We start from the raw sequence: 13,143 nt of genomic DNA on the forward strand, positions 1-13,143 counted from the left end.
CGCGGTGATAGAGGTGATGGGCTCGTGGTGATAGTGGTGATGGGCTCGTGGTGATAGTGGTGACGGTGGTGATGCTGACTAGTGGTAGCAATGGTGGTACTGTGGTGATGGTGGTAACAGCAATGATGATGGTGATGGTAGTGATGACAATGGCTGCCAGTTTCAATGTCATCCTAGCTTTTAAAAAACTTATTGTTCAAACAAGACTCTGCACTGTAGCACAGTTCTGTGTTATACTTCATCTGTCCCTCATGAAGTGGCACAGAAGGATCCTATGGTGATCTTAAGTGAGCAACCACCCGTAGGTCTCGGGGGTTATCTCACATTGTCTTCCCCCAGGGTTGCAGAAGGCTGCATGTCGGTGGTGGTGACATAGTTAAGTACTCTAGGGTCATTGCTAGTTAAGGACAGTAAGCAGGTATAGGCTAACTAAAGGTAGGGGCAGTCCCTCTGGTGGCCTATGGCACATCCCATGCTACATCCTTGTCTGTAAAGTCCAGAATAAAGCTCTCACTAGCAGGAGTATGTGAAGCCTCTGAAATGCTTATTCTAAGCCACGTGTAATCACACTTGTTTTAAAAGGCTGGTGATCAGGACTTGGGTCTGACCTTCATTGATAGAGTTATTTCCTAAAATTCCTGAAGCTCTGGGTTACGTCCACGACACCAAACCAACAGTAATATAATGGGATTCTGATTTCCCAAAAGTCCCCCTTTCTCTGAGCAGCAGCTGGTGTACTGGAGGACCAGGACATCAGCAGGGGGTCCTAGCTGGTGTTTGTCCCCAGTTCTTCTAGTGGGCATATGTCCTCTGCAGTAGGAACCCTGCTGAAAGGCAGGGATGTCCACTCTGGAGACGGAGGATACACTCCTGAGGAAGGGGAGGGCTGATGCCTGTCTCCTGTCCCCAGCACATCCTGGAGTTGGAAGCCATGTTGTATGATGCCCTGCAGCAGGAGGCCGGGGCCAAAGTGGTCGAGCTGCTGTCTGAGGAAGAGCGTGAGAAACTCAAGGTGGCTGTGGAACAGTGGAAGCGCCAGGTCATGAGTGAGCTGCGAGAACGTGACGCACAGATCCTGAGAGAGCGCATGGAACTGCTGCAGATTGCACAGCAGGTGCCAGGGACAGGGTGGCAATAGAGGGTTGGGTGGGCTTTCCAAGACCCAGCTTCCCACAGGGCCAGCAGCGTGTCCTCCAGTGACCACATGCTTGGATACTCAGTCCACATCCCTCCCTAACTAGCTCCTAGTCTGGCAGCTGTACTGCCTAAGCCTTTGAATGGCAGCTCTCCATGGACTCCTGCCTTCTGGGTCTTCCACATGATACTATCCCCTGATGGCCAGTGTGTTATCTGTAGATAGCAGCTAACCAACCGTTACCCAGCCCTGTTGTTTATGACAGTCACAGCTTCTACTTGTATGGAGTTGGCCTGAACACAGATTCTATGGACACAGCTCATGCCATACCACCCTAAACCCAAAAAAGCTTGGACTACAGATTTAGATAAATTACCAGACTGGTAAATTACTACTTTCCCATGATGGTCAGTAGGCCTCTGACAGGGCTTATCAACTCCTCAGACGTGCCTGTAGCCTCTTTACTCATGAACCCACCATGGGTCCCTTTGGACTCCTGGGAAATCAGGGAGAGGAAAGTCACCCTAACCTCTTGTTCCACCAATGAGCTGTTCTTGGCACTCAGCTGATTCCAAGGCCCCAGGCCTCAGACACAGAAGGAAGGGTCTTCTAGTTGGTAGTTCTGACAGCTGGTTGTCTGATGCTCTAATAGCCCTGGGAAGGACAGTAAGCTAATTCCTTGCTCTTCCACTTAAACACTATAGTTCCTGACCTGACCAACTCAGAGGACACAGGTCCCATCACAGGAGAAGTGGGGGAGGACTCTCATTCTCTTTGGATAGACTTGGGACCTTAAAGTACCTGAAAGCTGGACCAACACAGACACAGCTTTGTGGGCTATTGTCTACAAATAAGTGAGGGGAAATCTTGATCCTTTTATAATTAGTACGCCCAGTCCTCTGATTGTTGAATACCTTCCTTCTTTTAATGTTACAGAGAATTAAAGAGTTAGAAGAAAGAATAGAAACCCAGAAGAGACAAATAAAGGAGCTGGAAGAAAAGGTAAAACAAATGAGTAAGGAGGGTGCAGCTGGAGGGAGGGCACTTGGGCTTGCCTGACATCATGCTATAAGAACACAGGCTCAGGTCTCCCAGATGAGGTCTGGCCTGCAAAGTGGCCCTTTCAAAGCAGAGTGGAGACGAACAAAAGGGAGTCTGTTGGGCCAGAGCTGTGGGTATACTGGGCCAGAGCCAGGAGCCCCTCACACAACCTCACCCTGTAGCCTTTGTGATGCCTCAGTTTCCCCTCTGGACTCATATGTTGAACCAGTGACCTGGGGTCCTGTTACACAATGGTGCCCTTTGTAGTGCAGAAGGGTTTAACTTAGGTTCATCACGCTTGGCTGTCTGAAAAAAAAGTTCCTGAAACATAGACCATGATCCCCAAGAGCTGCTCTTAGGGAACACAGACATTTTGTCCCTGATCCCTAGGCAGTGTCTCCAGTACCAGAGATGCTAGGGTGCCTGCTCAAGCAGACCCTGTCTCTGCAGCCTGGACTGACAGGCCTCTGTTCGCTGGTATCGACAGACTCAGTGCTCCCCAGACCAAGCTGAAAAATGTGAACTTGAAAACCTTGACCCTGGCAGGTTGTCGTGCATTCTTTGAAGGACAGATCCCTATCCTCTGTGATTTAGGGCAGATTCCCAAGATTCTGGAGTCAGGTGCTTTCTTGAGTCTTGTAATTGTTCCTTCCCATGGGACAGATCCCATCCAAGTAACGAGCGGCAAGAGGTGGCTTATGGGACCTACCTGCCTACCTCATTCCTTCTGGGAGAATAGAAAGCAGTACTTGGGCAGGACAGGCTCTAGACCACCTCCTTACCAGTCTTAGCCAGAGCCTGGAGGTGTGCTTTGTTCTCTGCAGAGAAGTCCCCAGCAGCTGGCCATTTCAGTCAGCCCATCCTGCTTTAACAAAGATTGCCATCTGTGGGGCATTTGTTGCCACTGCACAGCAGACCTCACATAAATGTATGTCTGTCATGAAGAGAGGATTCCAGAGTTGAGCAGGGCACATGCTGTGAAAGAAGGTACCAACAGGGACCACCTACAAACTCCAGGCCATATGGGCAACACCCAGTGTGGTTGGCAAGGAATAGGGTCTTCTGTTTACCTGAGTTTCTAACATTATAATTTCTGACCTGACACTCTTAGGACATTGGTCCTACCAAAGGTAGAGTCCTGGAGAAGGACTTTCACTCTGTTTAGAGAGAAGTGGCAAGTTAGGTACTGCTAGGTAGCTCCTTGCTGGGCCAGCATGCCAACTACTCTATGGGCTACTTGCCCATCAAATAAATGCAAATGCCTAAGGTGGCAAACTACAGTCCCCAAACTATATACTTGTCTGGTTTTGTATCTTAGCCCAAGGGCTCATGTTTGAAGTAACAGTAGAACAATGTTAGATTTGGTGTCTGGACATTCAAATGTAACTAAATGCCTGAATATAATTGCTTCGTTTTCTTCGTTAGTCTGGCCCCACCCCCAACCAAACCAATTCTTCAAGTGTCAAATCTATTCAGGGTGTCAGCATATTTTGTTGTTTATAAAGGAAGCACCACCAAACTATGGTACTTTGTATTTTCTGGGTACTAGGACTGTCCTGTTCCAATGTCATCCTCAGCTCAGTGACCCTCCATAGACTCCTGGCCCCAAGAAGCTCAGCTTGTAAAGCCTTTGGATGGTGCCCAGTCCTCCACCATCATTTGGGGTAGCATTGCCACCCTAAGCTCGGGGTTTTCATGAAGTCTCTTGTGCCTACCTATCCTTGCCTGCTCCCCAGCTGGCCACGGCCCTCTCTATAGGATCATGACTCATTTCTTTCCAAACAAGCTAAAACTCTTCTTCTTTTTCTTTCTTTCCTGTTTTTTTAAACCCCCTTTTCTTTTCAGTTTTTATTTTTGTTCTTGTTTTTCTCCCTAGCTTTCATTCTCTGGTCATAGCTGTTCTTGGCACCCTGAACTGGTGAGTACATCAGAGGCCAGAACTTCCTGGTGAAGGTCCTGCTCCTTTTTATGGGAGACACTGGTGTACCCTGCCACCCAGGCAGCTGCCTGCTTCCCCTCAGGAAAGCAGAAAGGCCACTCCTGGGTCTTCCAGAAGCTCCTTGAAAAGCCTACCCACCCTTCAGAAACCGTAAGCCCTTCTCCAGGCACGAGGTCCTTGAGAAGGAATAAGGCACTTTCATGACCGGCACCCAGTACAGAAGTCAGTGTTCAGTAGGTCGCAGAAGGCGGTTTTGTAATTTTTCTGTGTCCTCTGTAGCTCAGGTTTCATGTCTCCAAGTTACTGGGTCACCTACAATCACAGAAATGATATGAATGTAAAGCCACTACTCTGGCTGCACACAAAGGTCACACTTGGTCACCGCTCTCTGCTCAAGTGTAGTATGGCACACTTGGGATATGACATCGTTCATCTCAGGGCCCTGGCCCTGCTATCCAGGGGATGCAGAGAGCTCTTCCTCAGGGAAAGGACAGTCATATCTGCCATCTCCCTTCACCTGCTTAGTCCTGTGCTTGTCTGTCTTTTTTTCTAGCCCTCTGCAAAGGTGGACCTTTGTCCTCTAATGGGACCAGAGAGCAGCAGGTGCCAGAAAAAGCAAGGGAAATTGCATTTCAACACTGAAGACTGGGGAGTGTTTGGGCTCTATGCCCCACCTTGTGGAGGATGAGGGCAAAAGCACTGTAACCTGCAGCCACTGTCCACTTGGGGTGAGCCAGGACTAGAACTGGTCTTGCTGACTAGTGCTTCTCTAGGAGAGGTCTAGCTTTGGCTGCTGGTGACTATCAGCCCAGAGAGTAGGCCCCACCCCAATCACAGCAATGTGTAATGTTCCCTGCCATGCAGGGGTAAGAATTGCTCCTGTTCTGGAGCCCACACTGGACAGCCCCCTCGTTCCCATAGTGACCATCAGTACTCTTGGAAGAAGATCTCAGAACTGCCCAGACTTTTCCCTAATGGTAAGATGAAGGCTGTGGTCTCAGTGGTGATCCTGTGTGTCACTGTGGTCCTGAGCACTTGCTGCTGGACAGATCCTATACCCAACCTTGTTCTGTTACATTGGCATCTCTGTGAGGACAGATAGAGTCATCACCTCCCACTGGCCTCCTACCCTACTCCCAGACACAAAGGCTAGAATCATATCCCTGGCTGCTGGCCATGAACACAGTGGAAAGATCAGAGAAGAGGCCAGGGAGCGTATGGGATGAGTATGCAGAAACCCGGTCTCGAAGAATGTGGATCAAAGCACAGCCAAAATATGGTGGAGTTGTGGCCCTCCTAGCCTGAAAGACCCTCAGCAGGTGGGCTAGCCAGCTAACCTCAGGTGGCAAAGGCAGGTGGTGAAAGTGGCTGAAGATAGCCTCATCCACAGCCTGTGCACATAAGAAATGGTCCAGGAGAGAAGGCGGATACAAGATGCACCTAAGGGCCCATGAACTTCGGAAGGTAGCCACAGTACAGCGGTCTACAGGTAGGTGGCAACATTTGTCCACTGGGGACAGCCTTCCTTCCTGCACTATTTGAAGCCTGCTATTTTAGGTTGATTGAATGTGCCGTTTGAGATATGAACGAGGTCTCTCCTGCCAGCAGAACCTGGAGTGCCTATGTAGGCCAGTAGGTAATAGACTGGGGGCCTCCTGTATCCATTTCTAGATGTAGTCCACAGATAAAGGCTCCTCACTGTCCCTGTTCCTGCTGACTCAGATCCCAGTGCTCTCTGAGGAAGCTAGCATGGCTAGCACACTCAAGCCCCACCCCGCTGCTAGCAAAACTGAGACAGAAGCTTTCTACTTCGCCTACTTCATCTGAATGGCAGCCAGACCCCTCACCTAGTGAGAGCTTCCCTGTCCCCTGTACAGTGGTGAGCTCAAATGAACACAGGGCACCCTCCTCCCCATCCCTACAGGCTGGAAGCTCATCCCTGTGATACAAAGTGCTCCTCCCTGCCCAGTGCCCACTGAAGATGGCAGAAGCTGCAACAGTGTGGGAAAACCAGTTTCCATCCACTGCACACATAACAGGGATTGAACCCAGAGCCTGGCACATTAGAGAAAAAGTCTCTGTCCCTGAGCTATCTGTAATCCTGACCTGTTTTTACTTCTTATTTTCAACCAGTGCCCCATTAAGTTGCCCAGAACTCACTCTGAACCAGGGCGGAAATCATGATCCCGCTGACTTGGCCTTCTGAGTTGCTGGGATGACAGCCCTAGATATACTGTGTTTTAAACAGATTTCATGACAAGATGATCCTGTTGGCTCCAGGCCCTGTGACAAATCAAAAGAGCTTGGTCTCCTCTGGGCTACAGCAAGACCATTGTGGGGAGGAGGTGAACGAGAAAAGACTTCCCAGAGACACTCTGAAGCTCTCTGGGAATTGGGAAGATACTGTCTGGGTGTGTGTATCTCTTGGGACATGAAGGCCTGCTGCAGCATGTGTCAGCTTCCTTGGAGGGATGGAGCTTGCCCAGTTTAGTGAAGGGCACAGAAATTCCAAGTTCTCGCATGCAGGGCTGCCTAGAGCTTGCAGTGGGGCATTTGACTCCAGTATAGCCTGTTCAGCAGAGACATCTCACCACCTAAGAATGTCTTGTGGTTTCCTTGTAAGTGGTCCTGATGAGGCCACCTGTCCTGCCACTGACAGAGCAGAGCCTAGAACTTACCAGGGAACATGGTGAAACCTATTGTTGAGCATAGGGGACAGGAGTTTACAAAGGCAGGGGTGGGAGCTTAGGAAATGTCACATATGGAGACCCAGCACATGTTCCAGAATGGTAGAGGCTAGCCCTTTTTTTCAGCTACAGTAAAAGAGAAATGCTATGTAGCCATTTCTCCTGTACACATGCTTCTCCTCATGAGCACTCGTGTGTTGGCCCCATGTACATATCTCTAACATGTCTTTCTACCCTGTGAGGCTCTGTAGGCTGAGCCCTCTAAGCTGAGCCTCTCTTTCATGATCTGAGTATCTAAACAAGGATCTGTTGCTCATGAAGACTAGCATGCCCCATGGACAGTAAGCCACTCAGCAAGATGGTCTTCACACCAAGTCTCTTCCCAGTGCTATGGGCAGTTCCCCTGGTGGGGCTGTGCAGGGGAATTCCAGGAGACAGCCTTGTTCTGGAGAGATGCACCCGTATAAAAGCAGCATGAGATTGTTAGACCTGTCTGTTCAGCCAGTGGTAGGAGGTATTTATTCATCTTTTACGTCACATTGGGATGCATATTCTTATATCATTTTCTGGTCTTCAGTGTGGGCCAGGCCTCCTATGCAGGACACTGTGTGACCTATGTGGCCTCTAGTGTCTATAGGTACAGTCAGAAAGCTGACACAGAGGCTTGTTCTAGAAGGCTGCCTGGCTCAGCATTACAGGAAATGCCAACATGAGCCACACGGGGGCACTCCAACCAAGCAAACTGTGTGCCTAAGCAACAGGCTGCAGATGCTCGGGCCATTGAAGTCCCTGTGGTGTGCCTTTTGTACCTAAAAGGTCTGTGGTGGGGTTTTTGTTTGTTTGCTTGGCCAGAACAATCCCACTCCCAGATCCTTACATGTCTGGCCTTAAAGGTTGCTGGTGAAGGACTGGACACATAGGTCTGCTCAATGCCATCTTTCTATGGAGACAGCCCTAAGTTCCTGGAAAGGCTCCTAAGTGACAGAATACACCTGTCCCATTGTTTGTCCCATTCCTGCAGTTGCAGTCAGGTGGACCTCTGAGATTTTCAGTTAGTGCACCTTAAATCCGGACAGTTCCCCCATGAACGATATGTTAGAATTTCTATTGCTGTGAAACACACCATGACTAAAAGCAATGCTGGAAGAAAGGGTTTATTTTATGTAGTGTCCATCATCCAAGGAAGTCAGGGCATGAACTTACATAGAGCAGAAACCTGGAGGCAGAAACTGGCTCAGAGGCCATGGAGGAGTGGTGGGCGTTTGGTGTGGCTCAATCCTCCCAGCTTGGTCAGCCTTCCTTTCTTTTCCCCTCCTCTTCTTCCTTTTTTGTTTGTTTTTCATGTGCATGAGTGTTTTGCTGACATGTCTGCATGTGAACAAAGGGCATGCCCAATGCTGTCAGTGTCAGGGATGTTGTAGAACTGGAGTGATGGATGGTTGTAAGCCATCATGTGGGTGCTGGAAATCTGGGTCCTCTGGAAAAGCAGCCAGTGCTCTTAACCACTGAACCATCTCTCCAGCTCCCAGCCTGCTTTTTTATATACCTGCCCAATGGTGGCAGCACTCACAATGATCTGGCCCCTCCCACATCAACCACTAATTAAGAAAATGCCCCACAGGCTTGCCGGAGGCCAGTTTTACTAAGGCATTTTCTCAGTTGTGGTTCCCTCTTCTTAAAAAACTCTAGATTGTGTCAAACTGACAAGAAACAGAATCAGGACAGAGGGGAAAACAGGGGCAGATGAGGGTGCTGGGAGCATGGCAGGGCTGGCCCTCACAGATGTACCTCCTCACTTGGACAGTAATAGACACAGACAATGTGTTAGTTATTTTACAGTTTTCCATTGCTATCTACCTACTTCTATCTTTCCATCTATCGTCTGTTTCTATTATGACACCATGAGCTTATAACCATACCCCCAGATTCAGACCAACAATATACTCTACCCAAGCTCTTTTCCTGTTTCCAACCTCTTGCTTTGACAGTGGCAGGGCACGTGGCACTGCCATTTGTTTATTGTTCAGTTCTGTATGCATGTCACCTCAGAATCACTAAGACCCAAGTTCACTACCGAGAATGCAGCACTGTGTACCGTCCGGTCATCTTTGGTCTTACAGTGTCCACACAAAATGTTTTTTCTCTAAAATAACTGTCTTAGTCAGGGTTGCTGTTGCTGTGGTAAAACCATGAACAAAGCAATTAGGGAAGAAAAGGCTTATTTGGCTTGTACTTCCATATCAGTTCATCATCAAAGAAAATCAGGACCAAAACTCAATCAGGGCAGGACCCTGGAGGCCAGGGCTGATACAGAGGCCATGGAGGAGTTCCGCTTGCTGGCTTGTTCTTCATGGCTTGCCCAGCCTGATTTCTTATGGAACCCAGGACCACCAGTTCAGGGATAGCATCACCCACAATGGAATGGGCCCTCCTCCATGATACACTAAGAAAATGTCCCACAGGCTTGTCCACAGCCTGATCTTATGAAGGCATTCCCTAAATTGAGGTTCCCTCTCTTCCATAAGCCTAGTTTGTGCCAAGTTGACATAAAACTAGTAAGCACAACTGCTCTTGTCAACTTGACACACAAACACATCCCAGTAAGCCACAATCTTCCCTTTCTTGTTTTTCCCAAAGGTCACACATTAGGAGAAATATCACAACATAAAACCTTTTGTAAACTTAAAAAGTCACACAATCTTTACAAGTTCAAACACTTTAAAATTCAGTCTCTTTTAGAATCCAAAGTCTCTTGTAAAATCCAAAATCTCCCTACAAGTTCAAAGTCAACTGTGGGCTCTAGTGAAATACTTTCTTTCTTCAAGAGAGAAGAACCAGGGCACAGTCACAATCAAATCTAATCAAAACCAAACTCCAACTGTGTAAATAACTCAATGTCCAGTGCCTGGCCTCCTCCAAGGGACTTGGGCCACTTCTCGGTCTCTGTCCTCTCCAGCACATGCAACATGTCTTCTAGGCTCAGGCCAGCTCCACTCCATCACAGCTGCTCCACACCACCACCATGGTAGTGGTCTCCCCACGGTACTGGCACCTCCAAATTACTGGGGTCTTGTGATGACTGGGCTGTACTTTCACCAGTAGCCTCTCCTGGGCTCTTTTAATGGTCTCAATTTTTCTTCATGACCCCTTCAATCCTGGGGCTTCAAATGCTACTGAGGTTGTACCATAAACAGTGCCCTTCCCTGGCCTCTCACAGTGCCAGTCTCAGCTGCTCTGCATGACCCCTTCAGCCTTCAAAGCCAGTCCAACCTGAGTGACTTTTAACAGTACCAAGTTTTGGCTGCCAGTGCAAGGTACAACTTTGGCTGCCTCTGGAACCCAGCTTCTGTGGGATGACTCCAGGAAACACTTCCCGGAAGATTTCATGTCAATGATGCTGGTCTTCTTAGTCACTGCTAATTGCTCAGCTCCAGGTAATGAACATCACTGTCCCGACAAAGCAAAAGATTCACTTCAGTGGTGCTTGTCTTAGTTAGGGTTCTATTGCTGCAAAGGGACACCATGACCAAGACAGCTCTTATAAGGTTCAACATTTAGCTGGGGCTGGCTTACAGTTTCAGAGGTTCAGTCCATTATCATCATGGAAGCATGGCAGTGTTCAGGCAGACATGGTGCTGGAGAAGGAGCCGAGAGTTCTGCGTCTTGATCCACTGCAGTCAAGAGAGACTGATTCTGGCCAGACTTGAGCGTATACATGAGACCTTAAAGCCCACCCTCACAGTGAAAACAGTCTCTCCAAAAAGGTCACACCTCCTCCATCAAAGACATACTTCCTGATAGAGTGTGTAGCTCTTAAACTTGCCCCTGGCACTTCACAAACCAGGTCTCCATCATCTGCAGTTTTTTCAAAACTCTTTTCCTCCGAGCTCCCACATGCTTTAAACACCCAAGGGCCTTTCTTGTCCAACATCCCAAAGTCTTTTCACAATCTTCCCCAAAACAACATAGTCAGGTCTGTCACAGCAATACCCCACTCTCCTAGTACCAGTCCTGTCTTAGTCAGGGTTACCATTGCTGTTATGAACACCATAACCAAAGCAATTGGAGAGAAATGGATTTATTTGGCTTGAACTTCCATATCACTGTTCACCATCAAAGAATTCAGGAAAGGAACTCAAACAGGCCAGGAACTTGGAGGCTGGAGCTGATGCAGAGGCCATGGAGAGTTTTGGCTTGCCAGATTGCTCATCATGGTTTACTCTGCCTGCTTTCTTATAGAATTCAGGGCCACCAACCTAGGGATGAAACTATCCATAACGGGCTGGGCCCTCCCCCATGAATTGCTAAAAAATACCCTACAGGCTTGCTTATAGATCTTATAAAGGTATTTTCTCAATTGAGGCTCCCTCTTTTTTTTTTTTTATGACTATAGCTTGTGCCAAGTGGACATAAAACCAGGCAGCACAATAATGCAGGGAGTCTTTCTCACTCCTCCTCTCCCAGGGCAGTTATGCTCTGTCCCTAATGTTTGGTGTCCTTTGTGATAGCTTGTATTCTCTTTATCCTACAATCTGATTTTTAAAAATTCCACATGTGATGGTGTTTACTGTTTGTGATGTGCAGTAAGCGTTCTCTGGGTTGTGACACACACATGAAACATTGCCCCCCATCATTCCTCACAGACAGAGAGCCCCTCCTTAGCCCTGTATTATTAAGCTCTCAGCACAGCTCCCAGTTGCCCTTGTCTATTTCCTCCCTTAAGCTTTGCCATTTCAAGTCATAGAAATAGAATCACATAATCTGAAGCTTTAGAGCCCGGCTTTCCTCTGAATTGTTTTGTGGCTGACCAGTCCATTCCTTTTTATTCAGAAGCATCTCTAGTGTAAGGCTATCAGGGATTCTTCCAGTTTGGGGCAATTATGAGCAGAGCTACCGTAGCACTTGTGTGCCTGTTTTAGTGAGGGGGAGCCTTCGTTCTTCTTGGGACAATAGCTAGGGTGGAGCTTCTGTATTTCCTGGTGATGCTGTGTTTAATTTTATAGTTCAGTGCTGCTGTGCACCCATGTCTGTATTCCCACTGGCAGTGCAGGAGAGCACTCCTGTTACTCTGTGGGGCTTTGCATGGTTAGTTTCGCACTATCTTATTTTGGTTGTAGTTTGCGTATTTCTAATGACAAACAGTGTTGGGTGTCTTTTTTGTGTTGATTTTCCATCTGTATATTTTCTTTGGCAATGTTTCTCTTCATATTCTTTTACCCATTTTTGAAATGGGCTGCTTGTTATATTCTCCTAATGTGGTGATTATATTTTTTTTTACATGTAGTCTAGATAAATTTGTATTTTCCTATATATGTATAAAATTCAAAAGCATTTCCTCATGTCTTTTTTAAAAAATAAGTCTTCATTGGAAGATGGCTTATTTGATAAAGAGCTTGCTATGCAGAGAGCTTGAGCTTGATTCCCAGAGGCCACACTAAAAAAAAGGTCAAGTATCATGTTATGTACTTGTAACCATGGCAATGGAGGGACAAGACAGGTGGATCCCAGGAAATCACTCCCTGGCCAGCCTAAGTCTCAGGCCAATGAAAGAACTCATCTCAAAAACATAAGTGGGTGGTACCTAAGGAATGACGCCTGAGGTTGTCTTCTGAACTTCCCTCCACACATATGCATACATGCACACATGCACCCTTACACATATACCTGCACACACACACACACACACACACACACACACACACGCAGAGAGAGAGAGAGAGAGAGAGACAGAGACAGAGAGAGACAGAGAGAGACAGAGACAGAGAGAGAAATAAGTAGTCTTGCTGTGAAGTCCAGGTGCTCACTATGTAGCCCAGGCTGGTCTCAAATTCATAGCATTTTTCCTGCCTCAGCCTTCTATGTTGGAATCGCAGGAGTTACCCACCATGCCCACCCCTAATCCTTTGTTCCTCTTGAGTCTCTTGAAAGCAAGCCATAAAGAGCTTATAATTTTGATGATGTCTAATTTATCAACTGGGGCCAGGGGTTCAGCTCAGCCGGTAAAGTGTTTACAGTGCAAGTATGAGAATTGGAATTTCGCTCCCCAGCTCACACATACATACTGGGTTGGTATGACAGCCTGCCTATAGCCTCTCAAAATGGAAGTCAGAGGCAAGGATCCCCAGAGCAAGCTGTCAAGCCCCAGGTTCACTTAGAGACCCTTCTTCAACATACAAAGTACATAGTGATGGAGGAAGAACCAGATGTCAATCTCTGGGCTCCACCTCTATGTGCACACACATGTGTACTCACACACATATAGACACATATACACACATACTAACCCAGGCATACATGTATGTGTAAGTGTATGTGTAAGTGTAAGTATATGTGTAAGTGTA

At 47.7% G+C, this 13,143-nt stretch overlaps 1 protein-coding gene across 4 annotated transcripts in view; it reads left to right on the forward strand.

Moving 5' to 3' along the window:
• The window catches only part of Jakmip3 (Janus kinase and microtubule interacting protein 3), a 50,320-nt gene extending 46,226 nt beyond the window's left edge, over nucleotides 1-4,094 (forward strand). For all 4 annotated transcript variants that reach the window (XM_028787133.1, XM_028787134.1, XM_028787135.1 and 1 more), the window contains 3 exons: nucleotides 911-1,114; nucleotides 2,072-2,137; nucleotides 4,022-4,094. In XM_028787133.1, coding sequence (XP_028642966.1) covers nucleotides 911-1,114; nucleotides 2,072-2,137; nucleotides 4,022-4,072 — 321 coding nt within the window. In that variant the 3' untranslated portion in view covers nucleotides 4,073-4,094. The remainder of the gene's footprint in view (nucleotides 1-910; nucleotides 1,115-2,071; nucleotides 2,138-4,021) is intronic.
• Nucleotides 4,095-13,143: the final 9,049 nt, after the last annotated feature.

The sequence above is a fragment of the Grammomys surdaster genome, unplaced genomic scaffold (assembly GCF_004785775.1).
Source record: "Grammomys surdaster isolate TR1022 unplaced genomic scaffold, NIH_TR_1.0 125612, whole genome shotgun sequence".
Lineage (NCBI taxonomy): Eukaryota > Metazoa > Chordata > Mammalia > Rodentia > Muridae > Grammomys > Grammomys surdaster.